The following is a 17,867-nucleotide window of genomic DNA, read 5'->3' on the forward strand; positions in this document are numbered from 1 at the left end:
AGCAAGGAGGAGGACGGGAATGACACAGATGGAGAGTGAGGTGAAAGTTAGGGTTCTAGTCCCAGCACCCCAACCAAACCCACCAAGCAGCTATAGTTTGCTTTTAGAGAGCACACGCACATACACACCACACAGAGCAGTGTCCTAGACTCACAAATAGCACTTTTATTAAATTTACTCTTCATAGTTCCCCAAGAACCTCCTTCCTGAGTTCCTAACCTGCCAAATTAATCTTTCCTAGCAAGACTGTCCTCCTCACCATACCTGGTGCCCCTTCAATCCCCGTGCCTGGGACCCACACCTCCATCAAAACACCTGCCTTGCCCAAGACCTGGAGCTAAGATAGAGCATCAACATCGGGCAACTAGAAAAGACAAAAGGCATAGAACAGGTGTTCTTTACGAGGCTGGGCTCTGGGCAGGTACCTATAGGGGTTAGAGCAGTGCCTGTAGGAATCAGGCCTTGGGAAGGGTCTGGGAAGGTATTGGGCCAGAGACCTGAGGTCTCTTCAGAATCAGGTTCTTGGGCATATCTCAGATGAGGTGTTTCCAGGGTGGTGGTGATGGTGGAGGAGTCCTGGTTTGAGGCTAGTGGAGTAGGTGGGCTCCCCACATGAAGCCGGCCACGAGGAGGAGCAGGATGATGAGGAGGGGGCTGGGGAGCCGCTGCAGCATGGTGGCTGTGTTGCACAGGTTCTGCTCACAGCAGTGGTGCCGCAGAGCATAGGAGCGTGACCAGTAGGTGGCATGGCCCTGCAGAGTGCACTGGGCCCTTGGGAGGCAGCCTTTCCGCTCGATGATCTCACTCTGCTCTGTGGGACAAAGAGGGAATGCTGAGGCCCGGGCAGGAAGGAGGCAAAGACTGTGTGTGGGGCAGCAGGAAAAGCAGGATGGATGGATGGAGATGGGCCTGGAGTAGAGCCATGGGACCAGAGTCCTACCTGAGGTGCCGATACTGATGCCACAAACTTCGTCATCCTGACACTCGGTGAGAACAGGATAGCAGGGTTTGCTGAAGCTGCAGGTGTAACAGTGGAGCTGTCCCCGGGTGGGGGACGTGGTGAGACCTGGGGGGTCAGCAGAGATCAAGAGAGGCAAACAGGCCAGTGAGAGGCTCGAGCCCAGACCTGCGACAGGGATTCACAGAGAGATGTGACACACAAAGTGGGGAGAGGGAAGTGGTGAAAGGGAGGGAGGAGGGCAGGCAGAAGTAGAAAAAAAGACACAGAGGAGGGTGGGGGGACAACTCAGGAAAAGAGAAAGACACAGAAGCCAGAGGGATACAGAGGTTGTGAGAAGTGCACAGACATGACAGAAGCCACGAGAGTCAGAGATGAATGCAGAGAGTGACACAAAATGCCAGACCGGGGAAGGCAGGGTGGCGGTAAAGAGGTTAAGTGAATGGTGCCACAGACAAGAGCGAATTAAGAACAGACACTGACACTAACCAAGGGACCCAGTAAAGAAGCAAAAGATGAGATAAAGGACAGGGGAGACAGAGGTCAGAGGCATGTCCAAGAGATGCTGCAAGGAAGAGATAGTTATTCTCAAATGTCTTCGGAAAGAAACTTCTTGTTCCACCTTCGCCTGGCCTGAGGCCATTCCCGGTAGCTCTTCCTTCTAAAGCCCTTACAACTCTCTTCTCCAGTCTTCCCCGCTTCTCCCCACCGGCCCACCCTTACCCAGTGCCCCACAGAGGAACAGGAGGCACAGACAGATGCTGGAGGAGCGCATGGCTGGACCCAGGGCTCAGGAGTCTGGGAGAATGTGATCTGCACCCTGAGGTCCCGAGAGTTGGAGCATCTGAGTGAGACAGGGAGGGACCAGTAAACAAACACACCTAGGGAGTGAATCTGGGGGGGGGAGGGGGGTGGAACCAGGACCAGATCCACCAGCCTGACGTGGGAGGGTCCTGGGCCTCTGCTCTTGCATCCCACATCTCTCACATCCTCTCTGCCCCCTACTTTAGTCTGCTCCAGTCTTCAGGGTCTTCTCCGTTTTGTGTTTGTTACTCTTGGCTGCGTCTGCCGCTCCAGAGTTATGTCTGTCACCTTCCCCCTCACTCCTCCCTCCCTCCCCTCCTCTCAAGCTGTTCTCGGCTCTGTCAACTCAGCTCCCTGTCTTTGTTTGCTCCATTTTTCCCCTCTCCAAGCATTTGAGTCTCTCAAGGTCACCCTCCTGGAAGCCCTGACCCAGAATGGCTCCAGTGTGGTGTTTGAATGTGAAATGAACACTACCCTCTTCCACCTGCCCCTCCACACAAAGCTCAGCTGTCTAAGTGGGACCCCACCCAGCTTCAGATCCCTTTGATCCCCCCAAGCCTCAACATTTGTACCCTATAATTATCCCTCCCAGCTTTACTACCACGAGGGAGGAATTAATCATGGGTGGGGCCAGAGGGACAGATGTGTTTCTACTGGGGGGGTGTGTGGCTCAGAAAGACTTGGAAGGAATGTGGGGATAAGATTTAGAAGGTGGTGGTAGATTCTGGAAAACTGGGTTTAAGACATTGGGGAGGAGAGCCTGATCTGAGACATCAGAACAGGGATGTGCCAGGAGGAGTAAGATAGAGGAGGGAAGGCAGAGGAGACAGATCTCCAAAACATTTTTTTTTTTTTAATCTCAGGACCTCTTCACCTCTTAAAAATTACTGAAGACAGAGCAGAGTTTTTCTTTGTGGGAGTTAATATTGGTATTTACTATATTAGAAATCAAAACAGAGCAGTTTAAATAGGTTTATTTAAAAATAAAAATAATAAACCTATTACATGTTAACAAAACATAGTTTTGTGAAAAGTAACTTCTTTCCCAACAACATAGAAAAGTAGTATCCCTCCACACTTTGGGGAATTACGTAAAAGTCAGGCTTAAGAGAAGATGGCCAGGTTTTCACATCTTCTTCTGCACAAAGTCTATTGGGATATGTTGTTTTGGTCGAAGTATACAAAGAAAATCTGACCTCACGTAGGTATGAAGTTGGAAAAGGAAGAACACTGAGGACCTTCCAAAAGGGTCTTAGGGCCAGGAATTCGGGGGCCACAGCTTTAGAACAGCTGCTGAGGAAGGAAGAATCTGGGGACTCCAGAGGATGCTGAGGGCTCTTCCTGCCATGGGGGCCCCTCCCTGTCCCCAATGGGGCCCCAGTGCCTGCTGGGGGAGATTCTTTCCTCCCTTTTTATTGCCCTATAAAGCCCAAGGCAAGGGGGATATAAGGCTGGCAGAGCAGGGCCAGGGAGGGGGGGTGGGAGAGAGAGGTGATCCTGACACAGGCAGACACAATGAACTCCCCAGTTGTCGGGGTCCTGCTTGGCACTCTGCTGGGGACTGCCCTGGGTAAGGAGCAGCCCATCCCCCTCTACCCACACTGGCTCCTCAGTCAGCCTGGGTCAAGCACCTCTTCTTTCCTGCCAGGAAACCAAATGAGGTGCTATGACTGCAAAGGAGGCCCCAGCAGCTCCTGCAAAGAAACCGTGGCCACCTGCAGGGAGGGAGAACGCTGTGGCTTCCTGGAGCGCAAACCCCAGCCAGGCCTGGGACCGAACAAGCTATCTGGAAACCGTGAGTCCTCAGTTTCTCCCTCTTCCCCCAGCCCTTCCCTGCCTCCAGCTCCTACTTCGATCCTTCTGGTTTCCAGAACCTTCTAGGCTCAGTCTGGCTCTGGGCAGATGGTGCCATGGCAGAGTAGAGCAGTCTTAGAGCCCTCTGGCTCTGGCACAGCCCCTCAGCAGCCCACTGTCCCTATGTTCCTACTTCCCCCTCTTAACTCTCCAGAGTCTCATAGGCCCATTCACTCACAAATGGTTGAAAAAGTTCTGTCCCTTTAGGTCAGGGACCAAAATAGTAAACCAAACTTGCAGACATTAGATAAGGACCAGGGGTGTGTGTGTGTGTGTGTGTGTGTGTGTGTGTGTGTGTGTGTAATTTTGAAATAATTTTTTTTTAACGTTTATTTATTTTTGAGACAGAGAGAGACAGAGCATGAACGGGGGAGGGGCAGAGAGAGAGGGAGACACAGAATCGGAAACAGGCTCCAGGCTCTGAGCCATCAGCCCAGAGCCTGACGCGGGGCTCGAACTCACGGACCACGAGATCGTGACCTGGCTGAAGTCGACGCTTAACCGACTGCGCCACCCAGGCGCCCCTGAAATAATTTTTGAAAATTACTTAGTAGAAATAGTATAGAGAGTTTACTATTTAGTAAAAATAGTACAGAGAGTTCCTGTATATCCTTCACCTCCCTTCCTCTAATGTTAACATTTTATATAACCACAGTACTATTATCAAAATCAGGAAATAACAATAACACTGGTACTACCAACTCATCTCCAGACCTTATTCAGTTTAGCCAGTTGTTCTACACATGTCTTTTTTTGGGGTCCTGTACTAGAGCCAAACCGAACGAGAGTTCATCCACTTGCTGCACAACAAGCCAATAAAAACAGGCACCGAGCTTTGGCAAAGAAGAAAGATAGGCCATTTATTGGTGTGGTGCCATCCAAGATAATGGGGAGCTGATGCTCCAAAGTCCCACCCCCTCCCCAACTGCTTGCCCATGAGGGTTTTTGAGGACAAAAGTGGGGATAGGGTTCTTCTGAGAAAGTGGACACTGTTGACTGGAAGTCCATGAGGTCATGCTAGCAGGTGTTCTAGTGCTACTTCGTCTGGTCCTCGGACATCTTTTCCATCTCAAGAGACTTGGAATCTCAAAAATATCTTTATTCTTTATGTTAGAGATTTCATTAGGTACATCTAATGATCATATCTTTAGGATAGTGCTGATTTTAATTACTTGTCTTACAGGTTCCTTCGAGTGAGACGCAAGCATTCCTATCCCTTGAGCCTAGGCTACGTGTTCCTTTGGCCAGCCCGGCTGTGCCTGGGGCTGATAGGACCTGTAGTGTTCATTTCTGCATCTGAACTGACAGTCCAGGACCCAGACCAGGATCCCACATTGCATTTTAGCTCTCGTGTCTTCTTAGTCTCCTCTGATCTGTGACAGTTCTGAGTCTTTGTCTTCCATGACCTTGACACTTTTGAAGAGTCCTGATAAGTTATTTTATAGACTCTCAATTTAGATTTATCTAATATTTTCTCATGATTTCTAGATTGCAGTCATGAGTTTTGGGCAAGAACAGCACAGAAGTGATGTTGGTCCGTTTCAGTGCATTGAATTAGAGGGTTCACAGTGTCAGTGTGTGGATTTTGGTCATTTGGTTTCATGGAGCTGTTTTTTTGAGGGGGGCAGAGAATCCCTTTGGGCTCCTTGAAGTCACATCCACTCTGCCCTAGAAGGCAAGTCCTCATGCGAAGAGTCCGACACCCCAGTCTCGTTCTCTCCTCAGCCTCAGTGACCTTGATTCATCACTATCCAGCCTGCGTGGCGGCCCATCATTGCAATCAAGTGGAAACAGAGTTGGTGGGAGATGTGACTTACACAACCCACAGAGACTGCTGCGTCGGAGACCTGTGCAACAGCGCCGTCGCAAACACTGTGGCCCTGCCATGCCTCCTGGCTGCAACAGCCACCACACTGGCCTGGCTCTTGCCAGCACTGTAAAGAGGGTAGTAGGCTCAAGGGAAGGGAAGGGCACAAGGGAGCGAGGGAACAAAGGAGATTCGAGGTGAGAAGACAAACAGCCCTCTGTGAGCCATTAAAATCTATCCACCACCCTAGACCTGACTGGAAAATTCTATCTTTTTTGATGGGAGAATTCGCAGGAGTATTATGGGGGCGTCCATGCTCTAGTTTAGGGGTTATCAAGCATCAGTGGACTTAGTTATAATGGTGTACTCCTTAACCAATGAAACCCCAAGGGACAATGGAGAATCTGCTCTAAGTGACTTCTGGTCCTATTGCTAGGGAGAGTCTTCCCCGGCAGTGAGGACCATGAGGGCATGAGGGGACTGGTCTCTGGGCTAAGTGGGGGTCATCAGAAATCAAAGAAACTGTTTGGGTTTGTTCCCCTTTCTCCCATTTGCCACTTGCTTCCCAACGTGACTCTATAGGATTGAGAAAGGAAACGTAAGCACCATGCTAGGAGGGTTGCTTGGTGCCCTGCTTAGTAGCCTGGCCAAGTGAGGCCCTTGACTCTAACCTGAGGGACTGAGGCCTGTTAAGAGGGTCCTGGATTCCATCCCCATGCAACTCTCCTACCCTTTTTGGTGAGCCCTGAAGCCAGGCTGCACCTCCTTCTTGGCAGTACACCAGAGGTGTGGCCTAAATTTGGGATAAGAATTGTCGCTCCAAACACTGAGACCTGTGTGCCAACCTCAGGCACAGGAAGGAAGGATAGAGGCCTGAAAAACCCATTTCTCTATTTGCCCCAGCCCAGCCTCTCAGGGAAACCCCTGAAGGATTCTTGGGGGAGGGAGGGAGCTGAAAACATCATTTCCCGAGAGGGGGCCTCTGACAAGATGTCTTGACAATAAACACACAATTTATCAGACATAGACATTTATTACACAAAATGGAAAGAGGTGATCATGGGAATGGGGTATGTATGGGGGCCAGGGTTTGGGGAATCAACCCCAGACAGTGAGGTCATCAGGTCCTTCCTAGGAGCCTTCGCTGGGGACAGGACAGAAGACAATTTCAGGCCCAGGTCCCCATCGCTCCCGGAGTAGGGCACGGTAGAGTGCAGGAGGAAAAATAGAGTGAGGAACTCTATTGGGGAAGATTTGGAATGGTCTAGAGGGATATGGGCAGGGACTCAGGAGAAGCAGAGTGGAGGATGTAAAGTGGCAGGATGGGTAGAGAGACCATTGTCTAATTAAAGAAATGTGAAGAGTCTGGAGAAATGTTTTTCTGAGCAAAGGGAGCTAAGGAGAGGCCATTGTAGGGAGCCGGGGGACACAGAGACACAGGGCTCAGCTCAAGTTAAGGCAAGTGGGAGGAGGGGCAGCTATGGAGTGAGTCTCAGTGCAGCAGCCAGAGGCCAAGGCCAGCCAAAGAGGTCAGGAGGACAAGGGCCAGGGCCGGGGTGGGCCGAGGGGCTGGGCTGTTACAGTTGTCCTTGCTGCAGCAGGTAGTGTTATAGGTCAGACCCAGCTTGTGGTTGGTTTGGTTGAAGGTCTCCCGACAAGGCTCTTCGGGTGTGCCACATCGAAGGTTGGAGAAAACCCACATCTTACCTGAGGGTAGGAGTGGACAGTGGGGTCAGCTAGGATGGGCACCTGGCATGCCTGTGCCCACCTCCCCTCCCCATGCACCCACCCAGGCTTCCTTCCCTACTCTGCCCCTGGCCCTCCCCTCTTTATCTCTTCTCAGTAAGTCTGACCGTCCTCCTTCACTTCCTTCCCCCACCCCCTCACCCCAGTCTTGGTCCTATCACTTGTTGGCTGTGAGGCCTTGGACTTGTAAGTGTCTCTTTCTGAGGCTGTCTCCTCAGTGTAATGAGAGCACCCACATCATAGGATTCTTGAACATGAACTCAAACAATCCATGTAAAGTCAGAGAATGGTACCTCGTACCTAAGAACCCTCGGCCAAATATCATCATTCCTGTGATTGTCTGTTCCACCTCAGTCTGAGCTACAGTTGGGCCTCAGCCCTCACCAATAGAGTCTCCCACCGGTCCCCTCTCCCCACTAAAGAGGGGGATGTTACCGAGGTACACATTTGTTGTCAGGCACTGTTGTCCTGGTTCTAGGCGGCAGGACTGCCGGTCCACACAGCCCAGCACAGGGACCTTGTAGCAGGAGTGACAGCGAATGTCAGCTGGGAAGACACAAGTCAGGCTGAGGTGATGGGGTGTCTGACTCACCTGGGGACCAGCAGAGCTGTGGGGTAGGGTGGAGAAGAGCCAATCAAGTAGGTGTTCTAACCTGTTTGGTTTGGTAGTGACAGAGGAGGTGAGTAAAGCAGCAACAGTGGAGGTAGGGGAGGGTGGAGCACTGCTCTGTGAATGCCCACACACTAAACACTGTCCTTCACCCCACCCCATGGGGGATGAGTCAAGAGGGGTAGAGCTACCAACAAAAACACAGGGCTGGGGATAGATGGAATGTGAGAATACCGTGGGCAAGGAATGGAGGAGGTGGGGGAAAAGATAAAGGAATTCAGAAGACGTCACAGATGGAGACTTGAAATTGGAAGAAATATTACAAATAAGAATGATGTTTGCAGCACTTGCATAAATGGCTTGTAACTTGAGGCTGGCAAGAAAGCCACCTAAGGCCAGCTTTTATTTTTATTTTTATTTTTATTTTTTTTAAGCTCATTTATTTTTGAGAGAGTCTGCGCTGTCAGCGTAGAGCCAAATGCGGGGCTCGAACTCACGGTGAGATCATGACCTGAGCCAAACCAAGAGTTGGACGCTTAACTGACTGAGCCACCCAGGTGCCCCCGTGGTCAGCTTTAGCAATTTACTCTCACCACCTGGGACCGCCGTAAGTGTGGGATCCTGTCATCCTGGAGGCTTTGAGGAAGAAAAGAAAAATATCTGGGAACCAGATCATCAGATTCCACCTGAGCACCTTACCAAAAGGGAGAGAATGGAAGCAGAAAGTGTCACCCTCCAAGTTCCCACCTCAGCTAATTGCAGGTTTGGGTGAGCCAAGTGTGGCGAAGGAGGGGTTCAGTCCAGGAGTAGAGGGGTCCGGTGACTGCACCTCTGTGCAACAAATCCATTTCACCCTGGGCGTGAGCAGCCTTGGCATTCCCTCCCTAGGAGGCTGGGATATCTCCCCAGTTTCCCAGGAGATTCTAAGAGATCCCTGGGACCCTCCAGAAGGCTTGTATCCCTGGGGTTATGCTCCCCAGGGAAGCCCAAGGGTGCACTAGAAAAGGCCACTGCCTCTCAGAATGACTGAGAACAAAATCTGATGGAGTAGATGGGGAGGGTGGGATGCACAAGAAGTCCCAGACTGGATGCCTAGGTTTCTGGGAGGACTCTGCTGAGTGCAGATGGTAAGAGGAGAAAGCAGTAAGCTGGGTCCCAGAGAGTTTGGTAGTGGAGTAGGGGAGAGGGGACCTGGAGCCCTGGCAGGTCTTGGAGGTGGGGAGAAGTGTGAAGGAGCCAGGAATCCTTGAGAAATGGAGCAAAGACCCTGTGACGGGGAAGCCTGGTTCTGGAGGCACAGGAGAACTGAGCCACCAGTTGGGGCACTTGGGATCCTGAGCAGTGGGCAATGGAGGGCGGTGGGTGGGGCAAGCTGTAGAAGTCCTTGGGGCCCCTAGATGCTCACCTGAGACCCAGCAGAGCAGAGTAGACAGGGTGAGCAGCAGAAGACCTTTCATGATGAGGATCTTGAGAATGGTAGCAAGTACAGCAGCTGACAGTAGATTTTCAGGGATCCGGCTCTGGGAGTTGAGTGGCCTTTTTGGAATTTATAATCCCAATGGTCCCCTCCCTTCCCTGCCTCTGGTGGCCCCTCCTTCTCTATTTACACACAGCTGACCAGGGATGGGGAGGTACTAAGCAGAACTGGGTGAAGGAGTGGGGATGGAAGAGAGAGGTAGCGGAGGATAGGTGAACTAGTGGCCAACTCCATTTTGGTTCTTGATTTCAGGTCAAGACACCCCTCCTGGTTCCCAGCTAACAGCCCTGCCTGCCCAGTCCTCTGAAGAGGCATCACCAAAGGCCCCTGTGATAGTACAGTGGCAGTGGTGGCGGTGCCTGCTGCTTCCTGGGAAATGGACAATGGGATGTGGCCTACATTAACTGCCAAATTTGGGTCCCTGGGGGGAACTGGTAGGGGCAGGTGAGCAGAAACTGAGGATGGAGAGGCTCCTGGGTGGCTCAGTCAGGTGAGCATCTGACTCTTGATTTCAGGTCATGATCTCAGGGTCTGTGGGACTGAGCCCCGCATTGGGCTCCACTGCTGAGCATGGAGCCTGCCTAAAATTCTTTCTCCCTCTACCCCTCTCCCCTGCTTGTGTGCTCTCTCTCTAAAAGAAAAAAGAAAAAAGAAATTAAGGATGGAAGAGGCCAACTTAATCTTGATTCAGCCCTGACTTGATCTTCCCAATCCCTGCTTAGCCACAGGACAAAGGATGAAGGGTTTGCGATGTCACCAGGGGCTTCCATGATGTCACAAGAACAGAGGCATAGGCTGGGGCTGCCTGCTAGGGAGGTGCTGCCTCAGGCCCTTAGAAGGTTCTCAGAACTTGCCCTGGCTAAACTAGGGCTTGGTCTGGCCTGGGTTGTTCTAGTTCAGTGAGGGCCAATGAAGTCCAGGGTGTGGGGCATGTGCACCTGCTCCAAAGTGTCTCTCAAATCAAAACCTGCCAGTCTGGGTGGGGCACCACTGGCTGGGAGGGACAGTGTGGGCACAGAGGTGAAGTAGAAGCTAAAATAAGAATAGAAATAGATAATAATAATAATAATAATAATAATAATAATAATAATAATGGTGAGCACTTAGTGCTCCTATGTGTCAGCCATTGTGCTAGGTGTTTTACATGTATTACTCTTTCTTTCTCAATCCTCTATGAGGTAGGTGCTTTTATCCCTGTTTTACAGATGAGCGAACAGGCCCAGAGAAGTTAAGCGACTTGCCCGCACGTGAAGTCAGGATTTGAACTCAGCCAGCCAGCCCGGACGCTCTGGGCCCCTGCTAGCTGTAGGAGTTAAAGTTTTGCGAAAGTGTTCTGTCACCAGCCCGAGCACCACTTTTAACCGAGTATTGTTTGAGAGCTGTGAAGGGCTCCCAGAGGGATCCCGGCAGCTGGTAGCCCCGCCCTCCTTTTATCGGAGCGCCCAGACCCGCGACCCCCCCCCCCCACCCCCAACCCCTTGGTTTCCCTCCGGTCTCCTCTGCTGATCCACTCCCTCCTCTCCCCACCACATCCCAGTCATGGCCCTGGTTCTGCAACTGCTGCCGGTGCTGTTGGCGAGGGCCCAGGGAGACCCCGGGGGTAAGCCATGCCCCCAGGAAAGTTGGGATAGGTGCCAGGAAAGACCGAGGCAGGGGGCAGCGTGGGGGTGGGGGAGGGGAGGGTGGTGTGTGTGGAAAGATGAGGAGCGCAGGAGAGCAGAGGAGAGGGGAGAGAGAGGAGACGGGAGTGGGATTCGTCTCTAACTGTGGACTTGCCCTAACCACTGCTCCCTCCAAACCCAGCTTCACTGGACGGCCGCCCTGGAGACCGGGTGAATTTCTCCTGCGTAGGGGTCTCGCATCCCATCCGCTGGGCCTGGGCGCCTAGCTTCCCGGCCTGCAGGGGCCTGTCCAAAGGACGCCGCCCAATCCTGTGGGCCTCATCCAGCGGGACCCCCACTGTGTCTCCCGTCCAGCCCTTTGCTGGTCGTCTACGTGCCCTGGACCCTAGTATCCGGCGGCTGGAGCTGCTCCTGAGCGCGGGGGACTCAGGCACCTTTTTCTGCAGGGGCCGCCGCGAGGAGGAGAGCCGTACTGTGCTGCATGTGCTAGGGGACGGGGCTGACTGCAGGGCTCCGGGGCCTGCCCACGGTAGGTCCAGGTCTTTGCGCACGGGGGCTTAACTCGAACACAGACCCTGGGGAGGGAGAGAGGCCTTGGCTGGACGTTCTTGACCTGGAGAGCTAGTTCTCTGTTCTCGCACCCCTGACCTCGGCATCCACCGCCATCCCCTCCTCCGTTTCCCCAGGGTCCATGTATCCCCAGCTCCTGATCCCACTGCTGGGCGCTGGACTAGTGCTGGGACTCGGGGCGTTGGGCGTGGTCTGGTGGTGGCGCAGGTGAGCACAATGGGAGGGGCTTGAGGCGGGAAGGGCAGGACTAGAACCTTCGCAGACTTTAGCTAGATCTAGAGCTGGGGCATGTGGTTTAGAAAAAAATGGGGGAGGTCACAACTTGGGCCGAGGCCACAGACTGGTGTGTGGAGCCCTGGCTTGGAAGGTGAAGCTAGAGCTGGAGGAGGATCAGAGCATGGGCGGAATTATCGGTGGGAGTGGAGCCCAAATTGTTTGTGGGTCTGACCCTTCCGAGTTGCTGCGTTGCTGTTGGTCCCGAGGAGAACGAGAGACAAAACTGATGGCACTCAAAGACTCCTACACATCCGTTACAGGCGATCACCCCCGCCCCCGCCTCAACCACTGCCCAGATTTGGTGAGACTAATTCCACCTCATTTTCCTTCTACTGCTCCCACACTTCCCATCTCTCAACTCCTGAGTCTGAGCCCTTCCTGGGAGCAGACAAGTTGGTCACTTTCTCTCAATTCTTCAGCTCTGTCCCCCCCATATAGATCCACTGGTGAAAGTCGAGACCCAGAGGCCAGCAAAGGAGGAGGAGCCTAAGATCACAGGGGACCTGGACCAGGAGCCGGTAAGGGCCTGGGGATTGGAAGAGGGCTGGCCAGAATCCCCGAGGAAAAGCCTGTGTCCCCCAGGGAGTCAGATCTCTGAGACCCTTCTGCTTTCCTGCCCACCTTTCAGAGCCTGCTCTATGCAGACCTGGATCATCTGGCCCTCAGAAGGCCCCTCCGGTTAACCCCAGTGGTCCCTGCTGATGCCTCCACCATCTATGCGGTTGTAGTTTGAAGGGAAGTCCTTATTCCAAACCTCGAACCTCGCAAGCTGGGGCTTCTCAGCTTTCCACAACTTTCGGCCCCTCCTTGGCTCCTCACTTGGAAAAGGAATCCACCATGGGATAGAATCGAGCACTAGCCCGAGAATCAGGAGCCCTGGGTTCCGGGCTATCTCTGCCACTGATCTTGCTCCTTCAGCTACCCCATCTCATAACTTTCTTGTCTCCTTCACCACTGGTGCTCTTTCTAAACCTGATCAAGCCCTGTCTCCCTATCTTAAGACATCAACAACTCCTAGATAGTTGTCCTACTCTTCCCTTCCCTCCACAGTCCAGCTCTCTGAACCAGGGGCCTACACCCATATTTTCTTCTCCTTTGCTCCATCCCCACTGCTCATCTGCTCTCCATGAGGTTGCCAGTGAGGTCCTGATGGCCACACCCAGTAGATTTTTTAGTATTCATCTGGCTTGGTCTTTGATCACGCCCTTCTTTAAGCTCTGTTTTTCTTTAATGCTGGTGTCTTCCTTTTGGACTCTTTTTCCTTGCTCCCTACCACCATGGTATTCCCCACCATTCTAGGTTTGTCCTTTCTTTATCGGACTTCCCTCTCTTTGGGAATCTGCCATCCGCAGCCAGTTCTCAGCCCTCACCTCTGCAAACAACTCAGAACTCTCTCCAGCTCACATTTCTGGGAATGGGATCTCCCAGCTATCCCTGAGACATCTCTGTCTGGTTGGCCGTAGGCATTTTGCACACGGCATATCCAAAACCCAACTCATTGTCACTTAATACTTCTCTGAATTCTCTGTTGATCAACCCAGTTGCCTAAGCCAGAAACTGGGAGTCATGCAGACCTTCTTCCGCTCACTCCCACACAATGAACCAAGTCCTATTTTAGTGTCACTGTGAAATCCTACCCTTCTTCATGCCCAGGGCTACCACCCGAATGTACTCTCATTTCTTCCCTGGTCACCCATAGCCCCACCTCATCCTCTTGCCCTTGTCTTCCTCCCTCAAGCCAGAGGGGTCCTCCCCAAATAGTAACCTACTCCTCATGGCCTATATTCCAGAACTGCAGTATTTCTTTCCGTAACCTTCAGCTCTGGAGCCATGGGCCTTAGCTTTGGGTACAAGGTGCTGCAGCACTCTGCCTACTCTCCAGGCTTGTCCCTGTCACTCCACATGCACACAACGTGCCAGCCTTGGAGAGATTCTCCTCAGTCTCCAAATATGCCTTTGCGCAATGCAAGTCCTTCTTCCTGGATCACTCTTCCTCCTCCTCCCCACCACCTTCCTGGCTAATTCTTCTTTATCCTCAGTTGAAATGTAGCCTTTCCTGGGAAGCCATTCCTGACCCTCTTTGCCTACCTCTGCGTACATCTTGATGCCTTAGGCAGTCTCCTTATTTATCTCATAGCAACAACATCCTGTGAATTGTTCCATCACAACCTGTATTTCAATTTCATGTACTGTGAATTCCCTGATATCAGGAGACCGACCCTTTTTAATTTTACTGCTAAGCCTCAGTAAATGAGTGAATGAAAATGAATGTCCCTGGAAGTGTCACTTCTTCCTATCATCTAGGAGTGGGTTGGTAATCTACCAGTTTCTGAATCATCTGACATTTGGATAAATTGAGTGATCCACCCATACTCTTTCTTCTCTCCCTCATATGTGCTGCCCACAATAGAAATTCTATCCTGTCCATCTTGTGCCCAAACACCTATGATGGGGCTGGGCAATGAGTCAGTAAGTGCCTAATGAGGGTTTGATGAATGAAGGAGGCCTCCTTCCCAGCACTAACCCCAGATTTCAGCCCTGCCCCTACCCCTCTGCCCCAATAAGACACAAGCCACAACCCAGTCTAAAAGGTCGGTTCTGTTTATTATCTCTGAGGAAGATGGTTCACCCAGTGGACTCTATCCTTTTTCCCACACTAAGCCCTCCCCCCCCCCAATCTTGGGGCCCTCTCCCCACTACTACCTATTCCCTGTCCTCTATCTAAGCCTCCTTCCCCTTCTAATCCCTATGCTGCCCTACCCCAGGCCAGCCAGGACCCCAAGGCCAGGCCCTCAGCTGTGGGGGCGTGTGCTGAGCACCAGGCAGAGGGAGCTGAGCCCAGCGCCTGCCTTCTCCAGTTCTGAGCAGGACACAGGTACCAGCGTGACATCAGAGAGCTTCTGCAGTGCCTGCAGGGAGGATATAAAGTGAGGAGAGGGGAGTAAGATCCTGAGGCCACAGCCAGGCCCTTCTTCTAGCCAGCTCAGGGTGGCACCACCCATGCTTCCAGAGACGGTACCCCTTCTTCCTCCCACTAAGAAGGCCTGAGACCCCTTTCTCTGGTTGGTGGCAGTGGTGGAGCTGCTGCCTTCCCTCACCTCCTGGCTATTAGGCAGGTCCCCGCCTCCACGGTGCAGGAGGAAAGGGGGCACACCAGGCAACCCAGGACGCAGAAAGAGACAGTCAGCAGCTGCGTCATCTGGGAGCGTCAGGGACGCATAGGGGTGGTCCGTCAACACTGCCATCGCCTGAGGGAGAGGAAAGAGGAAGTGCTGAAGCTCAGAGGGCTGAGGACACAGTTACATTTGCTGTATAATAATGCTAGCAAGCACTTAGCCCTTAGTATGTGTCAGGCAGTGTTCTAAGTGATTTAGTTACCTCTGTTCCACCTCATACTCACATGCACTTCTTTCTACCTCCAACCCTCTTCTCCCCCTCTCCAGCCCCTCCCAGTTAATTTCATGCATCCTTCAAGTCATAACTTAGTTGCCATCTTTTGGGAGTTACTTGAAACTCGGGAAGATGATGTGAATCTGCTGTGTTCCCTGTCCTTGTCCTGCTAGTATAACAACTTGCTTTCTCACAGGTTTTCACACTAGATAGTCCGCCCCATGAGGGCAGGGTTTGGAGTTAATTCTCTGAACCTCCCTGCTTTCAGCCTCTGGGGCCGGGAGCCACACCCACTTTTGTGGCCGAACCCCAACCTGCCCCACCCCTGCCCCGCCTCTCACCTTGACAGCCTTTTGGGCGGCTTCGCTGCTACCCGCTACCACAGTGCGGGGTCCCCCCATGCCGCAGAGGCCGCGCAGGTGGGAGGGGCTGGAGACTGGCACTGTGGAGACAGCGAAGTCCTAGGGGCAACAAGGGAAAGAATTCAGGGAAGTGGGAGGAGTGAGAGGATTCCCTAAAACACAAGCTGCTTTTGGCTCCTCCCTACGCCGCGCCCCACCCCGCGCCCTTCCTACCCCATCAGCTCCTGGCTCCCCCAGCACGAAGCTGGTCCTGCTCCTCACCCGAAACGTGTCCGCCACGATCTCAGCTCCTCGGTGATTGGTCCACTTGGAGAGGCCTACGAAAAACTCCCGGCCTGAGCCCAGGGAGGCCCCGGGGGTTTAAGAGCGAGAGTGAGTTGGAAACAAGGCCCGACATGGCCCAGTCTCAACTCTGCTTCCCAGTGCAAAGCCCAGGAATGCAGGCACCTCAGCCTCACCGGTAAAGAGAACATCAGTGCCATCCAGCGTCGCGTTCTCATCTCCCATCTCCACGATCCGGAGCCCAAGGTCCTGAAGGGCTTTGCGGACTCCATCGACCTTAGGGCAGGAAAAGAGGGCGCGGGGCAGAGACATTCCCACCTGCAATTCTTAAAACCCCGTACGGCCAGCTACCCCTCTCCTCTTACCCACCCGCACCCTGGCGCTCACCTCCGGCCTGCGGGCGGGGCTCCAGGGTCGCGTGATTAGGGCCGTGTCCCCTTGGATCACGGCTGTGTCACCGAGAAGCGGTCCCAGCGGCAGCGACTCTTCAGGAGGCAGTTCTAGCAGCTGCAGCCCCAATCGCTGCCTCAGTTTACCCCCCAGTACTCCGTGCTCCCTCTGGGCTTTAGCCAGGTCCAGAGCCGGGAGGCCAGCTCCCGCACCCTCCCCCGAAGCCAGGCTCTCTGGGACCCCCCGGATCAGGGCATGGGAGCAGCGGCCCAGCCCCTCCCCCGGCGTCCCCATCCCATCCACACAGTCTCCCCCTCCGGCCGCGCTGATTTCTTAGTTTTCTCTTTTTACTTCACCTGTCTGGGAGAAGAGACAGAAAGGGAGGAGGGCAAAGAAAGACATGCACAGAAGGGCGTAGGGGGTGGTTAAGAGCGCCCGGGTCTTCCTTCTGCCATCTCCGGGCGCCCCTCCCACTTCGCCCCACCCCCTCCAGACGTTCCCCTCCCGCCAACTCCATTCCACCCCGCACCCTTCGGGGTCTGCTTCTTTGGAGGGAGTCCGAGGAACAAGACCGGGACCCCTAATCTCTAAAACACCTGTTGCCCCTGTTCGGGGGCTTCGCGAGGTCCCTGCTAGGCGCCCCTCTTGGCAGCCGCTAGGATGCGCTCACTCCCTAAAAATGCAACGGTCCCGCCCCCTTAACCCTCAGCTGCTCGCTGCCATAGGGACCCGAAGTGAGGCAAGGGACCCAAAGGGGTTATGGGACAGGAGGAGACAGCTGGGAAGATGGTCAGGGCCTGGGAGATGGAAGTCCTGAATGCCCAACAAGAAAGGGAGAGAGGGGTAACGAGGGAGGAATTAGAGCCTAAGGAGTTAAATATCTTCTCTCCACCCCTGCCGGTCCTGCTACCCCTAGCACGACCCAGTAGAAACCAGACCGAGTCCCGGAGGACTGGGAGAGGTCTAAAACGAAATCCAAGGGGCGGGGAAACCGGGGGCGTGGTCCCAGGGAGCGGGCACCACTCCCGGCTCCAGGACCGTCTCCCCGTCCATCTCCCCCAAAGTCTACCCAGCTCAGCTCCGCACCCAAATTTCGGCCTCCTGCACCCTGTCGGGTATCGGGCACGGGCCCGGCAACCTCAAACTCTGGCCCGCACACGGTCCGGGGGACATCTCCAACCCCTAGACTTACCTCTAGTGGCCACCCAGACTCCAGCGCTCTTGTGTTCTTGGCTGGGGCCCCACCCCCCTGAGGACAGAGTTGGTTGGAGAAGGGAGTCCTAGTCTTCAAGCCTCGGGGACTGGAGCTCTTGGCTTTTGAGGGGTCCCTGGGTAAGGCGAGCTCAAGAACTACGGTGGGGCGGGGGCGCGACTGTCTGGCGGCTCCGGGGCATTGTCTAAGCGGGACGGGGCGGGGCTCCTCGAGGCCACGCCCATTCCGCCCTGCTACGCCGCGCCCGCTCCACAGGGACTGCGCTCCCTTTCTGCGAACTCGGCCCCGCCCCGTGAGTGCTGCCCGGGCCCACCCAGATATGGAGGGCCCTGTCGGCTGGGCAGCAAATGCGACATGGACCGCAAGACACCGTTATGGTGGACCGGCACGAAAAATGGAAGCCTGACCACAAATACCCCTCTTCTAAATTCCTGGCTTCTGCCCTGAGCTCAAGGTCACTAACCCACCTTTCATTCTGTGTTACCCACACTGCAGCCCCCTTTGTG

General features: G+C 53.8%; 5 protein-coding genes across 7 annotated transcripts; 2 read left to right on the top strand and 3 right to left on the bottom strand.

The window, feature by feature from the left end:
* Positions 1 to 471: 471 nt before the first annotated feature.
* On the bottom strand, positions 472 to 1,812 carry LOC147580850 (lymphocyte antigen 6G6e-like). The gene is made up of 3 exons (XM_086705900.1): positions 1,682 to 1,812; positions 941 to 1,066; positions 472 to 811 (listed from the first exon to the last, which is right to left on the bottom strand). Exons 1-3 carry the CDS (start codon positions 1,731 to 1,733, stop codon positions 588 to 590), a joined length of 402 nt encoding a protein of 133 aa, XP_086562026.1. The 5' UTR covers positions 1,734 to 1,812; the 3' UTR covers positions 472 to 587.
* A 1,436-nt stretch (positions 1,813 to 3,248) lies between these two features.
* LY6G6D (lymphocyte antigen 6 family member G6D) lies at positions 3,249 to 5,672 on the top strand. Its single transcript, XM_025917262.2, has 3 exons — positions 3,249 to 3,332; positions 3,411 to 3,557; positions 5,342 to 5,672. Exons 1-3 carry the CDS (start codon positions 3,278 to 3,280, stop codon positions 5,554 to 5,556), a joined length of 417 nt encoding a protein of 138 aa, XP_025773047.1. The 5' UTR covers positions 3,249 to 3,277; the 3' UTR covers positions 5,557 to 5,672.
* Positions 5,673 to 6,436: 764 nt separating this feature from the next.
* On the bottom strand, positions 6,437 to 9,318 carry LY6G6C (lymphocyte antigen 6 family member G6C). Its single transcript, XM_025917292.2, has 3 exons — positions 9,185 to 9,318; positions 7,605 to 7,715; positions 6,437 to 7,130 (listed from the first exon to the last, which is right to left on the bottom strand). The coding sequence occupies exons 1-3, from the start codon at positions 9,234 to 9,236 to the stop codon at positions 6,916 to 6,918; spliced, it is 378 nt and encodes a 125-aa protein (XP_025773077.1). The 5' UTR covers positions 9,237 to 9,318; the 3' UTR covers positions 6,437 to 6,915.
* A 1,406-nt stretch (positions 9,319 to 10,724) lies between these two features.
* On the top strand, positions 10,725 to 13,993 carry MPIG6B (megakaryocyte and platelet inhibitory receptor G6b). Of its 3 annotated transcripts, none has more exons than XM_086705886.1 (6): positions 10,725 to 10,856; positions 11,060 to 11,407; positions 11,565 to 11,655; positions 11,985 to 12,025; positions 12,144 to 12,242; positions 12,353 to 13,993. In XM_086705886.1, the coding sequence occupies exons 1-5, from the start codon at positions 10,796 to 10,798 to the stop codon at positions 12,212 to 12,214; spliced, it is 612 nt and encodes a 203-aa protein (XP_086562012.1). In that variant the 5' UTR covers positions 10,725 to 10,795; the 3' UTR covers positions 12,215 to 12,242; positions 12,353 to 13,993. The 3 variants fall into 3 exon arrangements, with proteins under 3 accessions (XP_086562012.1, XP_086562011.1, XP_086562013.1); XM_086705885.1 differs by having other exon boundaries at positions 12,163 to 12,242; XM_086705887.1 differs by lacking the exon at positions 11,565 to 11,655.
* A 316-nt stretch (positions 13,994 to 14,309) lies between these two features.
* Positions 14,310 to 17,744, bottom strand: DDAH2 (DDAH family member 2, ADMA-independent). Its single transcript, XM_025917197.2, has 7 exons — positions 17,341 to 17,744; positions 16,146 to 16,508; positions 15,935 to 16,034; positions 15,738 to 15,811; positions 15,456 to 15,575; positions 14,823 to 14,972; positions 14,310 to 14,633 (listed from the first exon to the last, which is right to left on the bottom strand). Exons 2-7 carry the CDS (start codon positions 16,440 to 16,442, stop codon positions 14,517 to 14,519), a joined length of 858 nt encoding a protein of 285 aa, XP_025772982.1. The 5' UTR covers positions 16,443 to 16,508; positions 17,341 to 17,744; the 3' UTR covers positions 14,310 to 14,516.
* Positions 17,745 to 17,867: the final 123 nt, after the last annotated feature.

The sequence above is a fragment of the Puma concolor genome, chromosome B2, assembly GCF_028749965.1.
Source record: "Puma concolor isolate L17-30 chromosome B2, mPumCon1.1.hap2, whole genome shotgun sequence".
Lineage (NCBI taxonomy): Eukaryota > Metazoa > Chordata > Mammalia > Carnivora > Felidae > Puma > Puma concolor.

Bases quoted from the DNA above. Each gene is read 5' to 3' on its own strand.
- LOC147580850 (XM_086705900.1), bottom strand. From the start codon at position 1,733: ATGCGCTCCTCCAGCATCTGTCTGTGCCTCCTGTTCCTCTGTGGGGCA. The intron at 1,067-1,681 runs GTAAGGGTGGGC...CTGACCCCCCAG, and splicing joins GTTCCTCTGTGGGGCACTGG to GTCTCACCACGTCCCCCACC. The intron at 812-940 runs GTAGGACTCTGG...TTTGTCCCACAG, and splicing joins CATCAGTATCGGCACCTCAG to AGCAGAGTGAGATCATCGAG.
- LY6G6D (XM_025917262.2), top strand. From the start codon at position 3,278: ATGAACTCCCCAGTTGTCGGGGTCCTGCTTGGCACTCTGCTGGGGACT. The intron at 3,333-3,410 runs GTAAGGAGCAGC...CTTTCCTGCCAG, and splicing joins TCTGCTGGGGACTGCCCTGG to GAAACCAAATGAGGTGCTAT. The intron at 3,558-5,341 runs GTGAGTCCTCAG...TTCTCTCCTCAG, and splicing joins GAACAAGCTATCTGGAAACC to CCTCAGTGACCTTGATTCAT.
- LY6G6C (XM_025917292.2), bottom strand. From the start codon at position 9,236: ATGAAAGGTCTTCTGCTGCTCACCCTGTCTACTCTGCTCTGCTGGGTC. The intron at 7,716-9,184 runs GTGAGCATCTAG...GTGTCTTCCCAG, and splicing joins TCTGCTCTGCTGGGTCTCAG to CTGACATTCGCTGTCACTCC. The intron at 7,131-7,604 runs GTAACATCCCCC...TCCTACCCTCAG, and splicing joins GACAACAAATGTGTACCTCG to GTAAGATGTGGGTTTTCTCC.
- MPIG6B (XM_086705885.1), top strand. From the start codon at position 10,796: ATGGCCCTGGTTCTGCAACTGCTGCCGGTGCTGTTGGCGAGGGCCCAG. The intron at 10,857-11,059 runs GTAAGCCATGCC...CTCCAAACCCAG, and splicing joins GGCCCAGGGAGACCCCGGGG to CTTCACTGGACGGCCGCCCT. The intron at 12,243-12,352 runs GTAAGGGCCTGG...CCCACCTTTCAG, and splicing joins GGGACCTGGACCAGGAGCCG to AGCCTGCTCTATGCAGACCT.
- DDAH2 (XM_025917197.2), bottom strand. From the start codon at position 16,442: ATGGGGACGCCGGGGGAGGGGCTGGGCCGCTGCTCCCATGCCCTGATC. The intron at 15,576-15,737 runs GTGAGGAGCAGG...TGTTGCCCCTAG, and splicing joins TCGTGGCGGACACGTTTCGG to GACTTCGCTGTCTCCACAGT. The intron at 14,973-15,455 runs GTGAGAGGCGGG...CCTCTCCCTCAG, and splicing joins CCGCCCAAAAGGCTGTCAAG to GCGATGGCAGTGTTGACGGA.